We start from the raw sequence: 27,148 nt of genomic DNA on the forward strand, positions 1-27,148 counted from the left end.
ATACTCATAAGAATACAGCAGTTGATCACACACACAAATATTCAAAAAGATAATATAGAACCCAGCTAGATCTCACGGGAAATTAAGCCACAGATCACTACATAAATACCAAACAATGTCCTAAGAAAAGAAAATCCCCCCCCGCCCTTTTTTTTTTTTTTTTCTTCTTAAAGCAATGTGTTTTCACAAGTGTGAATAAATACTCCTAAACATTAAGCGTCACTCTACAAGGGTCCGTGTTACCAGGTTGTCTCTCGGGCTACTTCACCATTATTCAGATTTTCAAATTGCACTGAATTACCTTGCAGACAAGCTTTCTACCAGCAGTACTTCAGCCACAATGGGCTAACGGGTTGGCTCCCAAGAACAGCCTAATCAGCAGCTTGCAAGGTATTGCTCTATGTTATTTCAAGAGACACGTGTAAGGGAACCTACACAACAGTTGTCTAAATCAAGAGACATCAAGAACTGGTGAAACATCAAGAACGCACCAACATTAAGCCGAAAGAAGCTGGAGCAATGGAGCTGTGTGTTGGTTGCTGCTTTTCATATTTAAAATTCTGCTCCCACAAAATTGTTATTTTTTAAGGAAGAAAAAAAAGAAAAAAGAAATTAGTGTTCTTTCCTATTAAGAGCTATAGACTCTTGACCAGTTAAACACTGACATTAACAAGTTTTACAAAAATTGTTTCAAGTATCCTTTTTTTAATCACAGTGAAAATGTAAGACCAAGATGTAAATGTTGACATGAATGACTGAAAGTTTCTTAGATGAAAAAGGCAAAGGTACTAAATCAAAACATATAAAAATGCTTAAACGCATTTCCTTCATGTGATATGAATAGAAAGGTTATCTGTAAAAAGTTAGAAAAATTAAAATAAATTACATATTTAAGTACACTTTCCCTTCGACATTTTTATAAAAATTCAGAATAGTGTACTTTTGAATATACACAGAGTAAAAATGCACAGGTGCCGTAGGTTATTGTCGGTATCTATACAACGTCACATTAGCGTATTTGCTGCAGCTGATTTTATTTGTTACTTAAGCTCCTCTGGAGAAATCTCAATATACCCAGCTAATTGGGACCCACTGGGGCTCCAGCCGCAGCCTCTCGATAGCAGTCTGTAGCTTCTCGAAGGCTTTGTCTAGGTTGTCGTTTACAATGGTCAGATCAAAATAGTGGTTGTATGCTCTCTGGATCCGTGCACTTTCATCCACTGTTTTTTTCAAATCAGTGTCCTGTTGAAGAGATGTTCAAGGTTACTAAGAACGTAAAACTTGACAAATATACATACAGAAGAAGTTGCCCTTCATTACATACCGCAACTATTTAAAGCTATATACTGAATATATTTAAAAAATAACACAAGTTTTCCTTTATAGTACATCCACACAGAACTTCAGCTAAAATGCACTGAAAATGTTACGAGCTGTGCCAATGTGGCAACCAAATGTTTGCAGATCTTGCCATTTTTAAGAAAGTCAACAGAAGCACGGGAACTTGGGCTGATGAGCTCAACAGGCTGTTAATAATTTTTTATGTGCAAACGATCCAAACAGAATAAAATTTAAGCTTTAGGAATGACCGAGTCAATCAGTTATGTAAATATATTTGTGCCCTTTTTTATTTCCACAGAAAGCAGCAAAAAATCCAAGAGTGTAAATTAGTATGAAATGAGAGATGATGAAAGATACATCTCTACCAGAATAAAGCTCTAGAATACCTTCTTGCTTTTAGAGCCTACATTTCAGCCTTGCTCACCTGACATCAGTTCCTTATTTGTAAACTACTGCTACATTATTTCAGTTCTGACCTGAGCAGCAAAATACGCACGAAATTTACATTCCTACATTATGAAGCCTTCGTGAAGCGCTGCCACCGAGCATTTTTCATTTCATTAGTCCTACATGCTTAGAAAATTCCTCTCCGCTTTTGCACAAAAGCAATTTTTTGTATGCAGTTATGAGATTTGTCCCTTCGACAATATTTATTTTAATATTTTCAAGTCCTGATAAAGTTGTAAATGCAAACACTAAAGTGAAAAAGTAAGTTTGTGAATAGCCTTTCCTTCACAGTAAATGAAGGAAACAAGCCAATCTAGCACCGCAAGAGCCAGAATTTTTGCAACGGCTTAGGATGCTCGAAATAACGCAGCCAGACCCGCTAGCAAGCAGAACAGAATACTTTAAATGGCATTTATTTTTCATTTGTTCAGGAAGTACAAGAATTTGAAATGGGAAATCATAATCTTTATAGACATGTGTACAGATATGATTTAGAATCTGTAAGGATACATAAATGTGTATTTTCCAAGTAACTATCCTCTCTATTATTCATAAGGACTAGTAAAACAAAGGCAAGGATGTCCCTCAGGGAATCCAGTATTAGGAAGTGCAGGAAATTATTTTTATACTTGTCTGGACAGTTTTAACCTTGCCTGCTTTGTGTATGCATCACAAAATTCAAGGTTCATTTGGGGCAGGGAGGAGGAAAGGCAGAGCACCCACAGAGATACTAGAATCTATCATAGCCAGAATCCATGACTGGGACTGGACAGTCTCTCATGTGGTTAAGAGAATGGGATCTCGCAGGTTTGAAAAGAAAAAAAAAATAAAAAAGACTAAAAATCCCATATTAACTTAGTGGAAATTAACCCACCCCCCATTTCATTGCTCTGAATGCCTCATCAGCATTATACAAGTCTACTATCTAGACTGTAGCACTGTCATCGGAAGTTGTCAGCTTTTCTGAGATGGGGCAGTCGTACTGCTGAACACAGAGGATGGTTTTCTCAACTGCTCAATCTGATTTTTTTTTTGCTTTGGTCCCACAGCTGAGAAACTTCATGCCCATACAGAAAATTTGTAATTTGCTGCACTGGAGAAAGCATGTCTCATTTCTCTGCTACACACTGTGTCTCCGAAAAGGAGAGAAGACCTAATGAATAAAATGTGCCACTTTGCTTTACATGGCAAATCCAAGGAACTGAAGGGGAAGAGAAGCTATTGAACACTTTTTATTCTGGCAGCTCCCAGCCATTCTCAGTGCGGCACGTGCTTGTGGAAACAAGGCTTAGTTGCATTCCGGTAGGTTCTCTGTATGTTTTTTTGTTTTGGGTTGGTTTTGGTTTTGTTTTGGTTTTATTTTTTTAACCCAGGCTGCAGTATCTTTCCTAAGGGTTACAGATTCCATTTTTAAAGCACACCTATATTATAAAACAAACCTGAACAAAACTTTTCAGGGGGACAGGTGGGGAAAGTGCAGGAAAGACATTTACATAAAAGAACAATTCCCACCATCGAATGTCTATGCAAATAATCAAAGGTGACACTTCCCAAAGAACACATTACAAGTAATTTTTGTAATCAACACTTCTCTGTAAGAGGTCTATTTTTAAGAAAGAAGCAATCTGCCCTATACATAGTATTTGATTAACTTCTACTAAGTAATCAGGAAAAGTCTTGCCTAACTTTTCCTACAGATGTTAATTTCAGAACAAATTCAATCTAAAATGAAAGGTAAAAAAAAATAAAAATCTAAGAACATCCTGTTCAAAGCAAACTAAATATGAAATAATATGCTCACAGTAAGAAGTTTGGTTGTAATTCCAGCATCTACCACAGCCTTGTGCATAGCACGCAAAGTCTCCAACTCTGGGGCAGCAATAAACACTACATAGGGCATGAATTCTGAAGTCCTCAATATTTTCAGGGCCTAGAAGCAAAGAAAAAGAAAAAAAAGCACTAAGTTTGAGAATGACTCACCACGTCCCCATCATTTAAGGGGCACTGCAAAATAGTCTGTTACAATGGCAGAAACATAAAAGCGAAGATTCTTATTTTTCTATTTTAGAAACTCCTACACTGCCTTTTGAAATGCTCAATATCATTCTTTCCTTGGCTAAAAAGAGTATTTACTACTCTGCAAGACTCCTCTTCCATGCAGAATCGAAGTAGTTTTGTTTTGGGTTTTTTTCCATCTTTCTAACTCATTCCAACTAAGTGCCACAAACACAAGAATCCAGTTGATACTGTAATCTTTAAACCAGATAAGAAGTCTTCAAATTTAAAGGCATACCTTTTCAACATTATACTCCTACACTTGTAGTGTAACATTATAAACATTATAAATTATATACCTGTGGATTCACATCCAAGATGCAGGTCCTTCCTGTCTGAACAACTTCAAGGATGGAATCAATTTTGGTGCCATAAAGATTTCCTTCATATTCTCCATGCTCTAAATACCTGCCAGCTTTAATATCCGTCTCCATTTCAGCTCGTGACACAAATCTGTACGCTTGCCCATCCTTTTCATCATCCCTTGGCTTTCGTGAAGTAACTAAACAAAAAATTTAAAATATAAATTGAATGTTTTCTTTTTATATTTGGAATACAAATGAAACTGGACTGCCTATTACGTTATGGAGAGTATAATACACTTTAATATACAATTATAATTGTTCCATATACAGATTAATGATTCTAGTGCAAGTTTCAAAACTGAGCACAGCCCCTCCTGTTCCGTTTATTTCTATTCTTTCCCATATGTTGCTTTCCCACCCATTTGCTTATTTCCTTTCTATGACTCCTTCACACCATACACAATACTCTTTTGTATCATCTTTTTACGTATTCACTTAATAAAATCATTATTTAAGCGACTTGGAAATCAAATGAAAATTTAACTCTCAAATGCCAAATGTACTTCTGGAAATAACTGAGCACGCATCAAAACCTGCCCCACCCCGTCTCCCAAACCTTAGCACATACGTTGTTCACTGTATTTGCCCTGTTATTCAGGCTAGAATTACCTAGGCTAGCTATAAAGAAAGTTAGCTTAAATATCAGAAGAAGCCCAGCCACCATAGCAGAGTTTTAGTGGAGGCCAGCTAACGCTGCTTTCCAGGACAACTTACCCTTTAAAGCAAGGTAAATTCACTGCAGAGAGATTAAAACCAATATTTAAGTGAAGCATTCGCAGCTATCTCGGGTATTGGCTGCACTGTGCAGTACAGGCATTATTTAAGCAAGAAAGGGAAATAAATAAAAGAATTTTTAAAAATATCAGATTGTTACTGACTTTGCTGTCCTATCGCCATATTATCTGCCCACTACTTGCATTTAATTAGATCTGAACTCAAGAACATATTAAACGTAACAGTGAAGGGACCCCTTTGGTAATACTTGCATCACTACTCAGTGCCATATCACCACTGCTGCAACTTGGTGATAGAAGCGAAAAGCATTTTCCCCCTTCCAGTAATTCCTATCCACTTCATTATTACAGAAAACTCAAGTTCCAGGAGAAATCATCTTCTGAAGCTGTTAGCAACAAACATATTACTAGAACATCTAGTTTTAGCCAAGATTCTACAGAAAGATTTAAGCTATAATGGTTAATACAATACCAAAAAAAATATATATCAATTTGAAATAAATTTTGGAGAATGAGCTTTAACAGTTTATAGCCAGAAGATGACTTCACAGTGCAGCCATCCACACTGAAGAAAAAAAACACAGCACTATTTGATGGATTAGAACTCAACACCAAGGACGTGCTTCTCCCCATAGCAAAATGGATCTGTTTCAGCCATTTAAAAAAAACCCCAAACCAAAAACACACCACCACAACACCACCTCTCCCCCGTATTCATTTGTGAATAACCAGAAGAATTTTCTTCTAATCAAAGAAACTGAGGCCAACTAAGATTACTGATTATCCTACTTAAAATCTAAAGTAGAGAGGATATTCTATATACAATAAAGTATGTACCACGTGTGTCTAACTACATTGTCAGATTGCTAGGCTGGAAAAGTTAATTTTTATGCCTTTGAAGGTTGTTCAAGAGCTCCAAGCAAAAGCACGTTAACACTGCTTTGCATTATTTATATATATTTAAGCACCTATATAGCACTTTAGATAAATCAGAAATTTTGAGGGCTTTTTTAAAAGGGAATAAAGAATTTTAGAAGTAAAAAAAAGTTTCTTACTATTTTGCCAATATAAAATCATGAGATTCCCCAGGGAAGATTTCTTTACAAAGTAACACAGAGAAGTCAACCTTGTTATCAGCACACATACCAATTCTCAGTGCCCTGGACAGTTTTGGTGTTAGAGATTCAGCAAATGAGAGAGACTGGTTTTCTCACATTGCACAATTTATCTTTAAGACCTGGCCCTCCTTCCCTATTACCAGATTTACTTCTTGCCCACTGAAAACAGAAAAGAACAGACTGTTTTCAAAATTCTGAAAAGCATATGGCAGGAGGAGAATAATCATGTAGCTGGGGTAGATTTCTTTGGTCAGCAGTCAAACGGGAGGGGGAGGGCAGTTAAAAAGAAAAATAAAGGTCTTGTGAATGAGCAAAGTAACTATCTGGAAGGAAGGTAAGAAAACAGTACTTCAGTACGGGAGGAGGTTTTTTCTGAAACTGATAGGGAGAAAAAGAAGAAAGATCATAGGCTTGAGGCTAGATGTATTAAAACATCAGATTATCATACAAATCGTGGAGATCAAACACTTCAGTTCTATTGGAAGTTTGTTGCTTTTCCCAAGTAACAATTTATAATGCCTAGGGTGCTGCTACAGGTGGAAAACTAAATGGCAGACCTGAGAAACTCCTCTGGGTATTCAATACACAACACTACTAGGAACTTCTAGAATCCACTCAGTAACTGATGCTGACACACTGAAGAAACCTAGCAGACTGAAATACTGCAAATACAAAACCAGTCCTTCTGCTGCATCAGTAACATTTAATTGCTAGTCACAAGTATTTTCACTGTCATCATATGCTAGTGCGGTTGTCTGAGAAGATGAAGAACCTTTTGTTGTCCCACCCTATACAGTTTTTATACTGTGACAAAACTACTCCTACCCTGAATCGCCGGGCTAAACATCAGGTATTTTCCAGATAATCAGAGACTCAAAGGATGATATTACAATAGGAATGCTGACAACTTACATGGCACTGTAGTTCCAAACCTAGTAGGATTCAGTACTATAAACCTGTTCTTCAAACTTCTTCGTCCCACTCCTTGGGCCCCAATTAAGACCAGCGTCTTCCTCTGAAAAGGAGGCATTTTGGCTACTTCCTCATAGATCTGGATTTCATGACGATCAAATTCTACATTGAGAAATGTACAAAACCATACTTAATACACAGACAGTACTGTAAGAAAAAAAATTAAGCTGTCCTGCTATATATCAATAGACCACGTGTGACTATAAATAGTACTCAAAAGGCATTAAGTCTCATACAAGCTTTCCTGCTTTAAATTGCCATGGGAATAGAATAGTTACCCCTTCAAGGACAGCATAAGGTCAGATTATTACCTTTACTTCCAAGGAGAAAATTCGAGATTGATCAGAATGGGAAAATTGTGATTAACAATTAGTGAGCTTTCACAGAATCACAAAATGGTTGAGGTTGGAAGGGACCTCTGGAGGGCATCTGGTCCAACAGGGGGGTTGGTTGAGCAGGGGGGCTCAAGCAGGACCGTGTCCAGACAGCTGTTGAGTATCTCCAAGGAGGGAGACTCTGCAACCTCTCTGGACAAACTGCACCATTGCTCAGTCACCCTCACAGTGGAAAAAGTGTTTCCTGATGTTCAGAGGGAACACCTGTGTTGTTGCCTGTTGCCCCTGGTCCTGTCACTGGGCTCCTCTGAAAAGAGCCTGGCTTCACCCTTTTTGCACCCTCTCTTCAGGTATTTATACCCGTTGATGAGATGCCCCCCAGCCTTCTCTTCTCCAGGCTGAGCCGTCCCAGCTCTCTCAGCCTTTCCTCACAGGAGAGATGCTCCAGTCCCTTCATCATCTTCGTATGTCCATGTCTCTCTTGCACTGGGGAGGAGCCCAGTACTCTTTAGGTGTGGCCTCACCAGTGCCAAGTAGAGGGGAAGGATCACATCCCTCTACCTGCTGGCAACAAAGCTTTCACTTTTGTACCTCTTTTAACACACAGTTGCCCAACTTCCACCTACCAAAAGATGTACTTAGCACTACTGTATCTTCACTGGTCACTATTGCTTTTAAACCATAAAATCAAATTACAATTAAGCATTTTACTGCAAATCTTTCAGCTTTGGAAACACTAGACTCAGCAAGTTTAGAAACCTAGAGAACTTTGACTCGTATGCAATATTAAGCGATACCTGCATTCCTTGTAGTGAGGTACATCATCTTTTTCTTTTTTTTGCTGCTTATTGTTCCGCAGAAAGGCCCTAGAAAAGAAATTGAGACAAATTCATCATTTTTGTTAAATGCTTTTTTCTGAGGCTTATTTACATGAACATATGCAAGTTTAATCTAATTAAATTTACAAGGACTATTTTAGAATTGTATATATTCTGGGGCAGGAGATCACATCTATTTTCATACACATCAGATAGTACAGTAAGAACCAAACACAGAGAAAAAATTAATTTTCCTAGAAAGCTTTATAAAAAGCACCAGAAAGATCCATCAAACATGTTTAGTTTCTTAACTTTCAGAGCATCCTATAAAAACATAATTAAAAAAAAAAAGAGCTAATTCTTATGCCTTTCCCACTTCATTTAGCTTCTCATCAGCAGGTGGCAAAACTGATTCCTGTATCTATGAAGACTAAGCATAGACTTTAGCCTTTGTCCTTCAGTCAAAGCCAAAATATAATAACTAGCATTTCGCAATATTCTGTGTATTCTCACACAGCAGTTTTCTACTACCTATGAAGGCAGGAAAAGCAAAACAAATGGAGTCAGAGCAAAATCTATTTATTCTTGAAATTCATTAAATCTCACCCGAGTTGTCCCAGTCCCTCCTAACAAAGGCCTTTCTCTTCTCTTCCAGGAACTGGCTAGGAATAAGCCCTGCACTTCCTCCTTCTTTGACATGACTAGCCTGGAAAAAAAAAAAGAAAATCATAGGTTACTTGAAATCATAGGTTACTTGTGAGAAGCACCTTTCTCATCAACGTGATGTTAAGTGAACTTCACACTGCCAGAATCTTAATGGTAAGCGTTGATACATTTACTTGTGAGACTTGGAAATTCAAACTCAGATGTGGATATTAAAATTCTCTCCCAGAGTAACAGCGTCTTGTCATTGAGTATTAAAGTTCAGGAAACAAATAAAATAGATACAAGTTTCATTACTGGTTCCCATTAAGTTAATATGCTCCTATAGCCATAAACATTTGGCATCAAAATCCTAAATGGAATTCTATGGCTCCAGCCACTGAACTCTCAAATGACAAAACTCAAGACTTTTTAGTACACACTACACTTATTTCATATTCTTGAGCTGGTCCAAACAGGTTGCAGTGCAGCTTATTAACCGTCATTTCACAAACAGTGAATGCCATTAATACCTGCCTAATCATGCCTTCAAGCTTTTTGCACTAACAGATTTAAAATCTTAGTAACTTAAGCATTCCTAGTAATGAAAGTTTGGCTAAGATTCTCTATAAAATAATTTCATGGCAAGCTCAATTCTCAGCAAGCTTAACACATACAAACATAGTTACGAAATGCTACACTTTTCTTCTCCATAACTTGTTGGTATCTCTCTTGCTAACAGCAACTGTTGGCTTTTCAACTCGTATGCTTTTACCTATGACCAACTGATTTTTTACAGTTAGCAAGTTTTCAGTAACAGCCTAGCATTTCTAGAAAGCACAAGGGAAAAACTGTCTTTTTTTCCCCAGTGGCATGATCTGCATGGCAATACTTGCAACACACTATACAGTTTTAACACATTTCCTCTTTGCCCCTGATTGCACGTTTAATTTTATTTCCCCTGGACTCCCACAAGACACAACTGGAGAATTTGAAAAGCATGTAAACTAAATGTCAAACTACTCCAGAGTTCTGGAGTGTCTAACTTCTGAAACTAATTAACTTGGCAGTAATAAATTTTCTGCCTTCCCTCACACTTTTTATTCTCTTTCCATTATTACTGTCACTGACAAGCAACAGAATTTAGCAACAGTTGTAGATGTATATTCAAGTATTTTTGTTGCTTTTAAAGAAGTCATATATATATTGCTCTCAAGTAACGTTTGGCTCACTATTGTTTGTTATCTAGCAAAGAGTGAGCAATTTAAGGCTAGAAATGGAAATTAATAACACTAAACTACTAAACTCTGCCTAGATTGCCACTGCCACTTGCAATTTTGAGTATCTCCATTGAGAAAAGTGTCTTAAAGGTTCACTCATCCCACTTTCAAACGCATTGATGATGTTTAATTGGGTGTAGAGTGTCTTAGAAAAAATAAAAATAGCATAAGCATTGGATTACATTTCTACTGAAGGACTGAATGTAGAGATACAACCTTAAAGCAGGATGAACTGTTAATATTTGAAACAGTGGCAAACACTTTGATTATGAAGATGCATGTTATAGCTCACAGACACTGACCACCACTGTGGAAATAAAAGATACAGCTTCTCCAAATACCTATTCTCACCCCTCTTCAAATCCACAGGGTTAATTTCCCTCTCTCTCCTCAACTCTGAGCACTCAGGAAGGGGTCCACTTCTTTCACAGTCGCTGTCAGGGAAGGCTTACCACAATTAACACAGTCAGCCTAAGACTTTCTGCTAGAAATTGTCCGCTTCAACTTATTTTGGAATGTCTAGGCTTACGATAGAAGAAGACAGACAAATAAACAGCAGTGATAGTAAAATGAAAGTTACATATACAATTTATACCATTCAATTTTCTCTCGTATTTCAATTGTTAATATCTTGATATTAGCTTGAAATTGGATTGCAGTGTAAACATGTTTTCTTATATCTACTGTTAAATGGAAGTAGATTGTAATTTAAAGAGTTTATTATTAAGGCAACTAGTGAAGCTTTTTGGGGGGTTACTTTATTTTTTCAATTTTTTTACCAACCTGCCACCAATTTGGATCTTCACGGTTTACAATCTGAAGAATTTCTCCTTTAGAAAATTTCAAACCTGCTTCTTTGCATGGGATGAGGTTGTCATTATACGGATTATAATCAAAATGACACTTCACAAAAACCTGAAATATGTAAAAATTTACAAAGCTTAAACATTATAAAATACATTCTTACTAATTTATGTGTCAAACTGACGTAATGTCTTTACCTGCAGCATATAAAGTTTGACATGATCAAAGTTGCATTTGGCAAGTAAAATGCGATCTATGGCAAAAAATGGCATATACCAGCTGAGAGAGTAGAATAATCAGCAGTGTAAACCTTGGCTGAAGGACCTTCATGATAAAAATAAAAAACCAACTGTTCTATTTGGACAATGTATCACAAAACACTCATTCTTGCATTTCAGTATATACAACTCCATTAGTATTCTGACTTTAAATTACTTAAAATATAAAAAAATCTCAGAATGTGAACACCGTATTCAAGGTTTATGGATTCTTAAGAATTAGTTTTGCCACGAACTCAGCGTTTTAAAACAAACAAGATATGTGACTGCTTAAGACTCAATCTTGATGCAGGGGAAGAACCAGTAAATTGCACCGGTAGACTGGAAACACCTTTGACTTTTTCCTACCAGGTTGGGGAGCAAAGGAAGCAGTGCACGTGCCTCAAATACAGCACATTCCCTCAGCATCCACTCAATGTAAGCATAGTCTGTTATAGTCATGGGCACTGAGACCCACTACCTGAAGGACTGTCTTACAAGATGTTTCAAACGCACTGATTTAGAGCAACAAGTTACTTCTGCAGTGGAGAAATCGCCAGCCTATGGCAACAACAAAAGAATAAGGAATAGCCACCATTCAAGCTCCTACTTAAGTCAGCGAGTTCAAGCTCATCTGTTGAATTCAATGTGTTTCTGAATTCTATGAAACAGATTACTTGGACACTGATCATGTTGTCAACAACACATGCAGTTCACTACAGTTTAGTGTAATTGTGACTAGGTCATCAGAGGTCACTGGGTGTCAAAGAAACATCCTTTATATGTAGTATACAAATGCTTATCAATCTTAGATACTAACTAGAACTTTTTAGGCAGGCATACTATGCGTGGAATTAATCTCCTGAATAAACCCATTTCCAAAATGTACTTAAAGGTGAATACAGGTATCTACATTTTAGCCTTCCTGCTAGCATTGAATACCCAAAATAATCAAAACATGTCTAATCCAAAATCTTAAAATAATCTTATGCGATAAAGTACCAAGTAGAAGTTCTTTTGACAGACTTGTTAGAAATGTGCTACTGACCTGTTGAGGAATAACAGTGTCTCTGTAGCTTGGGAGAATCTTCAGAGTGACACTGCCACTAATATTTTTCAGCAGTTCCTGCAATTCTTTTGGATTGTTTCCAACCTCATGGCCATTCACCTCTTTAATAATGTCACCTACATGCAGAAGACCTTGTCGATCTATCATTCCGCCGTGAAGAATTCGTGCTATTACAAGATCATTGTTTTCAACTCTAAACGTAACACCCTGAAAGAGGTATGTGACACCTAGTTTATCATTGTTTGAATTTAAATTTCATTTTAGCATTATCTCAAGCAAAAATATACAGCTGTTGAATATTCTGTCTACTCCAATGAAAACAGACAGTAATAGCTACTACACTGTAAGAGTTCCTAATACCCAGATAAGCATCAGATGACACAAAAGTGCTTTCAGACAAGGTTTTCATACAACTGACCAATGACTATTGCTCTTGATTGCATGCAATCCTGTCATTTTCTATCAGGACTAAACATGTTGTGTTATGTCAGTTATGCTAGCAAGTCATTCAGCCTAGTGACTACCTATTCACTATCCCATAATTTTTTAAATAGAACAGGACGGCCAACACACAAGTATCTTCTTATTGAAACCTCTCAATACTGATCCTATCACCCACTAAACTACACAACATAATAATTAAAACATAATGAAAGAAAATCAGGCATATGCAATGTTTTCATTCGCGCTTCAAAGACACACTCATCTTCAATTACTTACCAGTGGTTCTCCTGCTCTTTTGTGAATTCCAAGGATACGAATAGCATCTACTGGAACAATCTGGTTGTTCGCTGAAGAATTATTGACTTCTGGGCTAGAAGGAGGGGAATCATAACATTTTGAAGCCACAATATCATGTGCTTCCAAGAGTGACTGCAAAGGAACAGAAAAAGCGGTTTTTTAAAATAATGAAATAACTATTTGCAAAAGGATTTAGTGCTGAATAACCACTGAATTTGCCCTTTTGGGACCAGATCATAAAACTCTTATTTCACTTAGAATGGAGCAAAAATTGACATACAAGTACTCACGTGGACTGAGAAGCCTACTGTGTTGGCAAATATGCTCTCTTTTGTAAATATAAATGCTTCTTCTTAAGGAAGTATAAGAAAAATGTAATTAATTTGGGAGGAATGGGTGATCTTGCAGGGAAGAAGATGGAAAAAAGAATACCTGATATTGTCTTCCACCTAATGAGACAGCATCCGAGGAAATGGTTAAAGTAAACAAACCCATTGCAAAATAATGAAGATAACTCATCATTAGAGACTTGTGTTTACTGTAATAAAATTTTCCTCCACGGTAATTTGGATAATTACAGGTATGCAAGGATTTCTAGCAATCTGCAGAATGAGTGCTTTCTGCTTGCATAAAGCCAAGGCAGAATTCTAGCATCAAATGAATCCAAGTTGACAGAATTCACCTTCTGGAAGACAAGAGTTCAGACCTTATAGTTCATGGTGTTTTCACCAGTCCACAGATGTAAATACAAAGCAAAATGAGGAGATCTAAATAAATATAAACATCTTTGGAAGACAATGAAATGTAGACTTGATTTTCTCATGAAAGATACTTTAAGATCTAAAGAAAAGATTTATACGACAATACATAAAGGTAAAACAAGATGAAAATTGTGAAGTTAGACAGTGGAGATTTTCTGTCTTAAAGAGGAAAAGTGATTCCCTAGAGCCACCATACGCTATACGTTCAAGATAAAGCATCCTATAGCACAGAGAGTCTCACTGACAGATACAGAAAGAGGAAAAGAAGCAAGGAGAGGAGAGGCCTACTAGGTTTCAAACAACGCAGCTTTCTTTTCAAACAGTGACCTGATGAGATACGGTCTTAAGTCAGATCACTGACTGGTGTCAAATAAGTAGCTAGAGAGAAAACACCATAGGGACTATCACTGATAGTGAGATGCACATGCTAGAAGACAGCAAACTACTAGAAAGCAGAGCAGGTGGGCAGAAAACGTTTAAGCAAATTTAACAATTTTGCTATGCAGTCTGTTCCATCCTTCTGTAAGCCACCTCTAACCTAAAAGTTGAGCAACCATATTAGTTTAGCGCTAAGCTCAACATGCAAGCCCTCAATGTGCTACAAACCTGCACAGTCATTTTAATCTGCCCATTACACGATGACCCTGCTGATAATTCAAACTGAGGTTAGAAGGAGGTACTAATTCACCGATTCTGCCTCTGCCATTAAGACAGTAAAGACAGCTGCTTATTGTGGCTGCTCTGATACTGTGGACGTAAACCAAATCAAATTAAATAGGAAAAACAATCATTTATTAAAATCAAGCAGCTGTCAGATGGTAGCAATTTCTAATTCTTCATTATCCAAGACACATCCAATCCAGAAACCAGGAGAACAGATCTCTCTCTCTTTGCCAATGTTTGCAAGCAACATTTTTGGATCTTTCTACATTTCCAAAATGAAACCAACTAGCATCAATTACACATTTTAACACATTACCACTGACAAAACCAAGCAGATACACCAGTATGATAGTTCCAGTTTTCTCTTTTGGTCACACGCTAGAACAAATCATTCCCAAACTTTCTGGCCACAAACCACTAGATTTCTCATGGAACCTTACACATAACCATGCTTGTACAGCTCCCTGCCCTTAACGATCATATAATTTATGGATTATAACCCGATCCACGGTCAAAAAAGACTACTAAGCTAACAGTCTGTCATCCTTTTCAAATTAACATGCTCTGTAAGATACTTCAGTTCTTAAATCTGATCCCATTCCACATTCTGATCCTATTTATTCACTCAGTTTTATGGATAAGCATGAATTCTTTCAACTACTACTTAAACATCTCTCAATCACAAAATCTTTTATCTGCTATTTACATGACAGCTGAGTAACAGCATACAGTCCTGAAGAACACTTAAAGCCACCTGGCAAAAGAGGCCGTGTGTTTGTATCCACTGCACTCTAACAACAGTTTATGTTGCTCAGTTACTTTCGACTACTCTACCAACAGTTTATGTTGCTCAGTTACTTTCTTATTTCAGTAATATGGTTGAGTGATATGAGCAATACAGTTGCATGAACTTGACTTGTTTCTTTCTTATGGCATTGGAAAATGTAGTATCTTGTGCTCCTGCAACTCCAGAGCTCCTCTGGAATCTGCCCTTTCCCATACTGGTGCTAGAACACATAAAACCACTGTCAAAGTCTGCAAAACAACAGGGACCGAATAATCAACAATCATAACACGGTTCAAAGCTTCCTTCATACAGCATATATAAAAAGGATCAGCTGACTATCCAAGACTGGATAACTGTAGAAAGGTTCTCATGGAAAAAAATGGCAACGTTGCTGGAATAAGGCATTTAGAAGAACTCTGCATATCACAAGAGACACCATACAATGGACATACAGTCCTGTGGCAGACAGTATGGCCCCTTTGTGCAAAATACTCTCATAAAGGAATCCATACATTTAGAACATGTTGACTTCTTTACAGTATTTTTCTGTGGCTAGAAAGTAAAAAAAAAAATAATTAGAAAAAGTAATTCAAAATTCAGTAAATAAAGAAACATTAAACATCCAAGACTCTCTTTACAGTGCCGAAGCAAAGTTCAAATTCAAAATTTGTTTTTCCTAAAAAAATTCTTAGTACAATCTATACATGTTATGAAGCATTTCCTTCCCTATATGATAACTATTTCCCCAACTGTGATCCAACAGAACAATTAAACTAAAATTGGGGGCTCAGGTGGGTGGAATACACGAGAACAGAACAACTCTGTGGTCTTGAATTCAGGACTCCTTTCCTAACACTTCAGGCCTTGAAAGTACTTACAATATTTCCATTCCTCTTTTATGCACTAAATATGTGCTAGTCTTCTCTGATAACACTGTTTAACTATTAGAACTTAGGAAATGGACTACAGGCCCCTAGTGTACACGTGAAAAGACGACATATTTAAAGGCTGTTCTGGAAAAGTGAGGAAATCATTTAAGATCTTAGAGAAATCGGGGGGGCTGGTAAGAAGGCATGAATATGTGGGAAAAATAACACTATAAATTAAGATGTGTCTAAGAGAAACTTAAGATCACTTTTCTAAATGAAACATGTTAAAGGTATGGTTAGCCATTATAAAGCTAACTATTAGAAGAAAATATTGGCTGCTTTTCAGATTATTTTATTGCCAGCAGAATCTACTATTTGGGATGAATGGCACTGCCACATGCCAGCTGCCTCTTCAATACATACTGACCTGATGGCGAGCCATCAATACTGTGAAACTCGTAAGAACTTAGTATCTTCCACACTTTGACCCCTGAAAAGCTCAGTTAAAACTAAAAGGGATAAAAAGTGGAATGGAAGAAAAATTAAGGAATAAAAGAAGAAATGAGAAAAGGGAGGGAACAGACAGTCAAACATTAGTATAACCATACATGCACCTGTACTCAAGATGCCAGTCCCTCCCCATTGTTCTTCTGTAAAAATATGCAAAAGAAATGAAGTTCTGTAATTCGGTATTTTTGGCACTAAATGATAAATTCAAATAAACTATTACACTGATGACTTGTACACCACATTTGATACTTGCATGCCAGCGCAGGTTATAACTGTAAGATGATGCTGTGATAAAGTGGCACCATTCATTTGTAAAACACAGAATCTGCCTCTAAAACAGTTACACAATAGTGCCCATGAAACTTTAAAAGAGTCAAGTCAAGATGTCTTGTTTATACATTTACTGAACTGGAGAAAGGATGCAAATTACATTTTCTATAATTATAAATGACATTGTATTTTTCGTTACTTCCTTACAGGTCCCTTCTTGCAGAATTTGGAATATACCTCCTTGCACCAAATGAGGCAGAAAGGATACCACTTACTTCTTGAGTATTTAGTTAATTTTCTGTTTCCTTTTCAGAGAGAGAGACACATAGCCTCCCCAAGGGTTAGAAAGAATACTGTATCCACATTTTGGTCGGCAAATTTTTGTAGAAGCTCTTCTAGAGTGGTCATAATTATGTTATCAGTTAAATAAAAACACTTAATCAAAACAATACTACTTTGGCCTCAGTTGTCTTTGTTGCCTGCCTCCAGATGAGGAATGGAAGCACAACATTAAGGGCAGAAAAGTACACCCTAATTTTAGGCTTCCAAACTGAATCACATCAGATCTACTTTTTAAAAGTAGCTGGCTGCTTTTTGCCAGTATGCAGCAGCCAAAACTCCTCATTGTTTCTGCAAATGAGACTCACAACAGGCACGAAAAAAAAACCAAAAACCAAAAAACAAAAAACCAGTAACTTAAAGCTGCTTCAGACTTTTTTTTTTTGAATGAGCTCTTAACTGTGACAGACTGAAGGATAGGTTAGTTCTCCAGGGCAGCATTTAACTATCTTAACCATCAAATAGCCTTTTCTCTTCCTTTCATAAATAATTATTTCTGTACCACCCAGGTTTTGCAGCAAATGAAGTAGGGAGCTCTAGAAATAGCTTATTTCTCTTACATACCCACAACTCACTCAACAGTATAGTGAAAGCAGCAGCATGCAATCTTGTTCATAACATGCAATAATCATTACATGAATTTTTAAACTGGGTTCCAAGGAAGAGTCAACAAACTGCAAACCAGTAAGTCTGATGTTGATACTAAACAAATTAGAAGAAGTTTCCATAAAAAACAGAATGATTGGGCAAAATAGGTCACGCAAAAGCATCAACATACTTTAATAAAGGGAAGTCACGCTTCTCAAATCTAGTTAAGTTCCTTGAAAGAGTAACCAAGGATGGCAGTAAGGCAGTTACAGTTGATAATATAGATCAATTTCCAAAAGGCCTTTATCAAAGTCTTTTAAAGAAACAAAGCTATTACAGGATAAGCAGTAAGGCTCTCAAGTAGATGAAAATATTGGTTAAGAGACAGAAAAATTGGGGCCAGGAATATAGTATTACTACTTTTCACAATTCATGTCATCAGGAGATTTCCCACAGGTATCTGGGCTCATTTCTACATCTGCCAATACACCAACGTGTCAAATAAGTGATGTAGGAAATGGGGGTGAGAAGTGAAATGACAAGGTTTGCTGATGCTGCTAAACTATTCAAGGAGTAAAACAACTGATTGTGACCTCCAAGAGCACCTCATGAGAACCAGGGTGAGCACAAGGCAAATGAAATTCATAGAATTACACAATCATTTAGGTTGGGAAATACCTTTAAGATCATAGACTCCAACCGTAAACGTAACACTGCCAAGTCCACTACTAAACCTCGACTGTAAGAGCCACATCTTCTAAATACCCCCAGGGATGGGGACTCAGCCACTTCCCTGGGCAGCCTGTTCCAGTGATTGATAACCCTTTCAGTGAAGCAATTTTTCCTAGTATCCAATCTAAATCTTCACAACACAAACTGCAAGGGAAAACACAATCCTAATTTAACATATTAACTGAAAGATTCAGAAGTGGTATCTCAGAGGTGTACACAGTACAAAACCAAACCAAACAAACAACCCACCTCTGCGTTTACTGAGCCTAGATGTACTACTTCTTTACTAAGAGGGTATTCAAACACTGGAACAGGCTTCCCAGAGAGGTGGTCAATGCCCCGAGCCTGTCAGTGTTTAACAGGCATTTTGGACAATACCCTTAATTATACACTTTAACTTATGGTCAGCCCTGAAAGGGTCTGGGAGTTGGACCAGATAATCATTTTAGGTCCCTTCCAACTGAACTATTCTATTCTATTCTATTCACCAGCTGTTAAAATGGCAAACCAAATACTAGCCATTTTTAAGCAATGAGTAGGAGATGCAATAGAAATTATTACACGACTTCATAAATCCATGCTGCTGTAAATGACTCTGGGAAGCTGTATACAGGTTTGCTTCCTTTCTTTTTATTTATTTGAGATACACACACATATACAACCAGGTCTCTCAAATCACGAGTAACATGGAAAAGCTGATTAAGAAAAACCGTTCACTTCCTACAGGAGAGCAAGGGGTTATCAAGTGAAATTGACAGGAGACAGTCTCAAAACCAAAACAACATAGTCTCCACTCTGCTGGGGGATGTTGTGAATGCTAAATATTCACGTGGGTTCAAAAAACAACTCAACAAGCAGATGGAAGAGAACACCACCACAGGTGGATAATAATACTTCTCACTCAGAAGTCTGAGCAACAAATCACTAAATCCTCACAAAACATTTTGGAAGGTATCACTGTTGGCTTGTCCTAGCCTTACAGTTTTCAGCAGATACCTACTGCTAGGGAAAGGGAAGGAAAAGAGGAGAGATTTGTTAAATGGACCTTTAATGTACAATTAGGAAGCACTAACAAAAGATCAGAGCATAACTGTAAAGTTAATATAGCATATATGCAATTTCAAGTCTGCTCTTCATAAATCAAACAACAAAAATTGTACAAGAAATAGCATAAATATTGGCATTTTTGTTTCTCAGCTACTTTAGAACTTTTAAATTAAATTGTAAGTTGCTTAAGCCTGAACTAATGGAGTAACTGACACCAGTATCATGTTGTGCCTCTGTGTAAATATGACCACTGCACAGGAACAAATGCTGGGTTTGCCTTAGTATTGGCTATTCACCCTAATTAAAATTCTTATTTGATCTCAGTCTCCTACAGACCTTTTCCAGTCTCCACCACAAAGATTGCCCAGTTGGTCTCTGGTCGTTGCCATCTCTCTCCAGAGATCACCACTACAGTGCCTTTCAAAGTCAGTCTATTCCAGCACTTCACTTATTAAGTCATTCTCATCTTCTGATTCATCCTCTTTGACTTGTCTGCTTTAGTTTCTCTAACTAACACAATGTATCTTTGTCAGGTCTGTCACTGCACCAGCTAGGCCCCAATCCCAATCTTTTTGCATCTTGACTACCAACTCCTCCAAACTCAACCTCCCATTTTCCAGTACCAATTTCTGCTAAGGGATCAAAGATGGATTTGCAAGCTTATTGACCAGTAAGTCTCCAAATCATAGTTTTTGATCCCTTAGCTATGACACCCTTCTGCACAAATAAGAGCACCAGCAAGGCCAACATACTGCTCTTCAGAAGAGGCAGAGGAACAGCTGGCGTTCAGAATAGCTGTTACCTCAAAAGCTGAGCTCTTAAAAGTGTTCCCTCTTGCAACAGGCCACACCACAGCTTGACCAGTGTTCATCTATGTTAAATGGTAATGAAGCTCACTGCTGTGTTTGTATAATGTATAACTGAAAATTTAGGAAAAAAACCCATGCGTTTAAACTCATATACCCAAAAAATGTCTATGACTCTATATCTGTCTGCCAAAAGCATCACATTTATACCGTGGCAAATGGTTTTCTTATGTTCTTCTACAGGATACATATAGCTAAGTACTGAAATCAGCTGAAGCCTGATGAGAAAGCCCATAATCTACCAAGGATTTACAAACCCTAATCTTCAAGGGTCAGTTGGGAAGCTGGTAATAGAATGGCAGCTATGGAAAAACATCTGCTGTTGACAAGCATATGTCAAAACTTCACTTATGTTAAGTAAAGTGACAGTGAGAGGGATGCAGAGTCTCAAGCTGCAGTGCAGATCGCATCATAGAAGAATCAAGTTCATTTGCTCTACAAACTGTACATCTTACACATGAATATGGATGCCAACAGTTGAACCAAAGTGCAGAATGGCTGGTATCAGGAACTGAGACCACCTGGAAATGCTAAGGATGAAGCCTTCAGAGAACTGTTATATGACTGGAGGAAACTCCAGTCATATAGGAAGTAAATGTTTGCCCAAGATTCATAACAGAAACTCCAGTGAACTTTAATACAATGAGTGAAGATATTCTTGAGGGGATATCATAGAACAAAATCATATTCATTCTTAACCCCACATGGCTTCTGTTTTACCCTTCATTCAGAGTGAAATCCTACATATTAAAGTTTACTACATTGCAGGTTTCGTTTCATTATTATTTCTAGATCCATATGTGGACACTGATACAGTAAGTTTGTAGTATACAGTAAAAAGGTAGCACCTGAAAATGAGGCTCCTTGAGTATTCCAACCAATTCTGCAATATTCTCGTCTTTATTTACTAAGGGACTGATGTCTTCAAGAATTTCATTCACCAACTCCAGGTTGTTGTCACTGACAGCCTCAAGTTTAGAATCTTCCAGTCGCTCATGAGCCTGTAAGATTAAATGTATGATACTATACTGTAAATAAGTTTCCAGTAGTTCCAATTTATAAACCTTTTAGATAATTTCTTGGTGCAACCTTTAGCAGGAAAAACAGAAAAGATACATATAGTATAATCTGTATATCTTATCTTTATAACCGCTGAAGGATTTTGAATGCTTAACTATGTGACCCAAACAACTTTATAAACAGTACCTGTCAGAGATGCTTGTATGTCCTTATTTCCTATAACCTCTATGCTATATACACCAAATAGTCCTCTCTGCACAATATAGCGCCTTAGATCTTTTCTGCTTCAGAACGCAGTACAAGTGCACCTTCTAGAATAAAGACAAAAAAAGAACTATGGGATCTGCTCAGAAAAAAATAAAGTCTGTGAGAGAAGCATTTACCCCAGGCTGCTCCCATTCAAACACCTTCAAAACAGCAAATTCTAAAGGAAAGTCTGCATAACTAAAGGAAATGCTAAAGAAAAGCCTACAGCGTAGGCAGCTAACAGGATCCTGGGCTACATTAAGGAGATCATTGCCAGGAGGTTGAGTTCTCCTCAGCACTGGTGAGGCCACTCCTGGAGTACTGTATACAGTTCTGGACATACTAGTGGTCCAGTGAAGGGCCATGAGGATGATGAAGGGACTGGAGCACCTCACATTTGAGGAATGGCTGAGAGAGCTGGGACTGCTCAGCCTCAAGCAGAGAAGGATCAGGGAGCGATCTCATCAACGTGTAGAATACCTGAAGGGAGGGTGCAAAAAGGATGGAGCCAGTCTCTTTTCAGTGGTTCCCAGTGACAGGACAGGAGGCAATAGGCACAGACTGAAACACAGGAGGATCTGCCTAAACATAATTAAACACTTTTTCCACTGTGAGGGTGACCAGCCACTGGCACAGTTTGCCCAGAGAGGTTGGAGTCTCCCTCCTTGGAAATATTCAACAGCCATCTGGACATGGTCCTGGGCAATCCCCTCCAGGTGACCCTGCTTGAGCAGCAAATGCCCTCCAGAGGTCCCTTCCAACCTCAACCATTCTGATTCTGTGATAACTTTGTATCTCTTTCTAGAGCTACTGCTGCAGAGATAATCCTTTCCTGAACACTGCAGATACTTAAATTCACAGAAAGGTAGGAGCTTTGAGCTCAAGAGAAACATCTCATTAATCCTAATGCTTCGCTTACTTATTACAGGCAATGTTTTATCGCAAAATTAGGGAATAACAAAAGGCTAAAAATAACTAAGATTCTCAATACACTCAATTAAGAGTTATTTACAACAGCATAGCAACAAGAAGTTCAAAAAAGAACAATCGCTTTGGCATGTAAAAACACAACAAATAACAGATATATTTGTGAGTCATCTATGTATACTTCCCATATATATAATTTGAAGGTATGCGCACACATCTACTTTCTTATCAGTGCTTTAAAACTGACATTAAAATAAAATTTTGCTAAAACAAGAAAACTTTGTTTCCTGAAATCATCCGAGTATTGAATTCTACTTCATATCTATAAAATGGTATTTCTTCAGGACTGATGATCAAACACTGGAAAGGCTAAGTTAACATAAAGAAATGTCAAACATTCCCCAACACCAACACACACAAACCAAATGACCGTGATTACAAAGTCATAGGAAGCTTAGCACCTACACACATTCTCCTTAATAAGGGAATGCTATTATGTACATAATACATACAGTCAACAACATACTTCTTTTAAAGTTTACTACTTTTACAGCAAGTAAAAATCAAATTTGTTGACATTTAAACACATTCCAACTGCAAAACCTTTGTAAGATTAGAGAACATGGCTTGCCTTCTCTTTCTCACTCATTTTATTTAAAATACTACCAGAGTATCATCTAAATACAAATCCCCTCACCCTTCACCCCAAAATCAAGGCCATGTACATACTGGGGAACAGAATGTTTATCAGTCAATAACCTCTGATCCTGTAATATGTCGGGGAGTACCAGGATATGGAGGTGGTATGAATAATTTATTTTTTTTTTTTTTAAAAAGGAATACCTAACTCAGATATTGCAATTTTTTTTTCATTTCAGTTCTTCATTTCAGAAACAGTGATACTGAATTGAGCCTTTTGACTCATTCAATATTTATTATACTTGCCAAATGTTCAAATAGTAAGGCTTTTGCCGCCAAGAATTTGACATCCTAAATACTGGAGTCAATGTTTACAGATTACTCCTACGATGTTTCCTTGGTCTGGGTTAGACATTCACCTGGTATGCCATATGCTATGCTACAATACTAAAAGCAATAGTGTGACTGCAGAAAAGACGGTAAAGTTTTGAGGTTCAAATGAGAAGCTAACAATCCAGGAGAAGAGAATTTTAATAACACAGTTCAGTAGCAAAACTGAGTGAAATTCATGCATGTTCCAAATTCAACAACTGTTTTCAAAAAAGCATAACAATTCTAAAGGCTAGTTAGAATTGAGCACAAATATCAGTAAATGAAAGAAAATGCATTTTACTGTGATTACAGTTACTTCCCCTTTCCCCTACCACCCACTGAAGAATGGAAAAGTATAGTAAAAGAACCCTGCCTGAAAAAAAGATCTGTGATTTCTACCTTGGTGCCTTTATTCTAGACAGGAAAAACTGTCAAATGAACTTAATGCAATTTTAAATGATTAGCCAAACTTTGCACTGCAAAATATTATAAACTAACTACTATGCTTATTGCTTGCCTTCATTTTTTTTTAAGAACTGGAAAGAAAAAAATAAGCTTGTATGGCGCATGGCACATTTCCCTAAGTTTCTTTTTGTCCTTTTTGGGATACTTTACATAAGGATTAGTCTTAATAGCTGACTAATAAAGGAAAATTAAAAAGCTTTTACATTTCCAGCCTGGTCTGAAATGAATCTGCTTAAATAATCTGACCATCTCAGGGTCCCAAGAATTGCCTATTCTGTTAAAACTAGCTCTTCTAATAGCAAACCAAGTTTTATGTATTTTTAGATACAAATGGATGTATATGAACTACATATACTTCCTGAAATGTGTTGTCATTTTGATCTTGTCCTTATTTAGCTCTGCTGGTTAGGACTGAGGTTTTGGGTTTAATTCTGAAATAATTACAAAATAAAATATGAGTGAGGTCACGCCATATGAACACAATTAAAACCTTTCAGCATTCTAGATAAAGGAAGTTTATAGTTAAGAGTCTGTTTCCATTACAAGCACTTTTTTACATCTGCTAGTCATTACATTCCACATAATTGTAATTGGCCATTAAAGAACAAATTCTTGATAGGGAAAAAAAATGCTTTGCAATGAACATTTTCTTCATGATAAATACTAAATTAAAGATGACGTATGCAGCAGATACAGAAGCTGGAAACAACTCTAAGAAAATGCTTTTACTTACTCTAGTAAATCTAGTACACAGATCTTTCCCTCTGCAGTCATCTCACTAACAGATGAGACATATCTATTATTTCTAAGTTTATTACTATGAAATGTCTTCCACTTACAACCAATTTTTTTGAACAGCTGAACAGAAGTAAATTCTTATATAAATTCTTATGAGTTTTCCTTTCCAGATCTTTATACCGAGCAAAATCCCTGCACAACAATTCTTTAGCTTTACAGGGTATTTCATGCCTGCCCAGAGGGCATTGCTTTCAGATGTCTATTCATATTAAAGAGACAGCTACATTTAAGTTAACTGTTTTTTCCCTCATGAAATGAGCTTATTCTTATATTCTTTCTTAATCTTATTTCCTAAGTGCTATGCAATATTGACTGCATCTCCTAGTGTCCATAGAGTCCAAAGATTTTTTTGTAAATATCACCTTACATATTTACAATTGATTACTACCATCTATAAATAATAGATTTTCATAATGCAAGACCAAAACTAAGGATAGCCCTTGTCTCAAAGCTGACAACCAACGGCCCCAGCATTACTCTGACATTCAGGAAAGGGCATGGAGAGAATATTTCCCTGGGCTGATGAGAAAGTCGTTTTGAGCCATAGACCAAACGGAAACTAGTTTATGCCACGGAAGAAAGAAGGTTATTACTCTCACTTTTCATCCTTGGCAAAAATGCTGCAAGTCAGAAGGCATTTGGGTTTTGCACACAACAGTGGTCACGAGACTATATTAAAACCAACTGCTTCTAATTTCAAGTATTTTGACATTTTCTTCATAAATAATGTTAGCACATTATTTCTGGAGTCTCTAAATTTTTCTTCTTCCTCTGGAATCTTCCATTAAAAAATAAATCAGTGTGCACAAAAATGTTATTATACCAACTCTTCACCTTCAAGAACGCTATCAATAAGACATACCATACATAAAAACCATTGTTAATAACTCAGTCCATACTCAATGTTCACGCAATATTTTAAGAATGAAAATATTTCCAGGTTCTACTCAGAGCAGCAAGTTTAAATACCTTAGCAAGTGATCTTACAATGGGGTTCTCCATAATTCCTTTAAGAAAAATCAGGTCTATTTCTTCAGCGCCTGTTGATGTTGGCAGATCAGTAAGGTTATCCAGGACCTGCTGCATGGCTGCTGACAAAACAAAAACAAAAATTAAGTACTGACCAAAATAGGCTTGCACAAATACCAAAAGCTCTGGGAAACACCACAATATTAACTTTAGTAATGTTAAGCAGCCAACTACATCTGCTGAGAGCAAGTGGACAGAATGGAAAAATAACTTTTTTTTTGTTTGTCTGAAAGATGGAAATAAAGGATCTATCCAAATCCTTATCACCACAGTCAAATTAAATCCAGGCCCAGCACATTCCTTTCAAGATTTGGTACTACTTAAAGATTGAAAAAAAACAAACAAGTATAAACTATGTATAAGGTATGCATAATCTTCGAAATACAATAGAAGCAACTAATTCGTGACTCTTTTCATTTAATCTCTCTTTCAGAGGAAGTTTTCAGCCCTCATACATGCACCAACCAACTACAAGTTTTACAGTGCTTGTACAGGCAGATGCCACCGTTTTTAAAACAAACATATAGTTCCAAACCATTTTTTTTTAACCAAAAATTTGCTTCCAAGGCAGCTCTTACCTTGGGTACACTTGTGTCCATCCCCAGCCGTCCCTTACAACCAGTTCTGACTTATTGCCCTCCAAGTGTAGATGGTGCAGGTGCTAACACCAACCTGGCAAAGGGAAGTATATCCTACAATGCGAAACATACCGTGCCTGCCCAGTACCCTCAGTGGAGATTTGCCTGGCTATCTACAGACTCACAGAGAGAACTGCAGCAACTTGGGTGAAAGTGAACAATGGTGCCCAAGAAAAAGTCAGAAAATCCTACAATCCCAGCTGTCTTGTCCCATGAAGTCATTGAGGCAAGTGAGGAGAATTTATAACTGTATGCTTCAGCCCTCCCGTTAAGATAAAGTTGAACAAAACAGACCTTTTATGTTAGAAAACGGGTTCAGTATGTTCACGTATTAGAGAGTTCCTGTGCATTTGGCCACGTGTGCAGCAGCCCTTAGCTGGGATTACATCAGCTAGCCCCAAGCTTGCAGAGATGAACATGTGCCAGCTTAGGCTGAGCACAAAAGGGGGCACCACTGGAGGCAGTTATGATGTCCTTTGCAAGGTAAATGGTCATGCTTTCCCTGTTTTCCAACATATGACTAAATATTCTTATCTTGTAGTATTATCTCAGTAGTGAATAACCTACACTGTTCTTGTTTTTAACTGTATTCTTTTCAACTCCT

The 27,148-nt window shown here is 37.2% G+C and overlaps 1 protein-coding gene across 2 annotated transcripts; it reads right to left on the reverse strand.

The window, feature by feature from the left end:
* Positions 1-417: 417 nt before the first annotated feature.
* Positions 418-25,968, reverse strand: MPP6 (membrane protein, palmitoylated 6 (MAGUK p55 subfamily member 6)). Of its 2 annotated transcripts, none has more exons than XM_009879539.1 (11): positions 25,847-25,968; positions 21,259-21,411; positions 12,958-13,110; positions 12,217-12,444; positions 10,891-11,022; positions 8,792-8,891; positions 8,165-8,233; positions 6,973-7,134; positions 4,143-4,345; positions 3,590-3,718; positions 418-1,242 (listed from the first exon to the last, which is right to left on the reverse strand). In XM_009879539.1, the coding sequence occupies exons 1-11, from the start codon at positions 25,961-25,963 to the stop codon at positions 1,066-1,068; spliced, it is 1,623 nt and encodes a 540-aa protein (XP_009877841.1). In that variant the 5' UTR covers positions 25,964-25,968; the 3' UTR covers positions 418-1,065. The 2 variants fall into 2 exon arrangements, with proteins under 2 accessions (XP_009877841.1, XP_009877842.1); XM_009879540.1 differs by having other exon boundaries at positions 25,865-25,963.
* Between the last annotated feature and the right edge of the window lie 1,180 nt (positions 25,969-27,148).

Source organism: Charadrius vociferus, unplaced genomic scaffold (assembly GCF_000708025.1).
Source record: "Charadrius vociferus isolate BGI_N301 unplaced genomic scaffold, ASM70802v2 scaffold262, whole genome shotgun sequence".
Classification (NCBI taxonomy): Eukaryota; Metazoa; Chordata; class Aves; order Charadriiformes; family Charadriidae; genus Charadrius; species Charadrius vociferus.

Bases quoted from the DNA above. Each gene is read 5' to 3' on its own strand.
- MPP6 (XM_009879539.1), bottom strand. From the start codon at position 25,963: ATGCAGCAGGTCCTGGATAACCTTACTGATCTGCCAACATCAACAGGC. The intron at 7,135-8,164 runs GTATCGCTTAAT...TTCTCAATGTAG, and splicing joins CCTCACTACAAGGAATGCAG to AATTTGATCGTCATGAAATC. The intron at 1,243-3,589 runs GTGAGCATATTA...TCTCTTCAACAG, and splicing joins TTACAACCAAACTTCTTACT to GACACTGATTTGAAAAAAAC.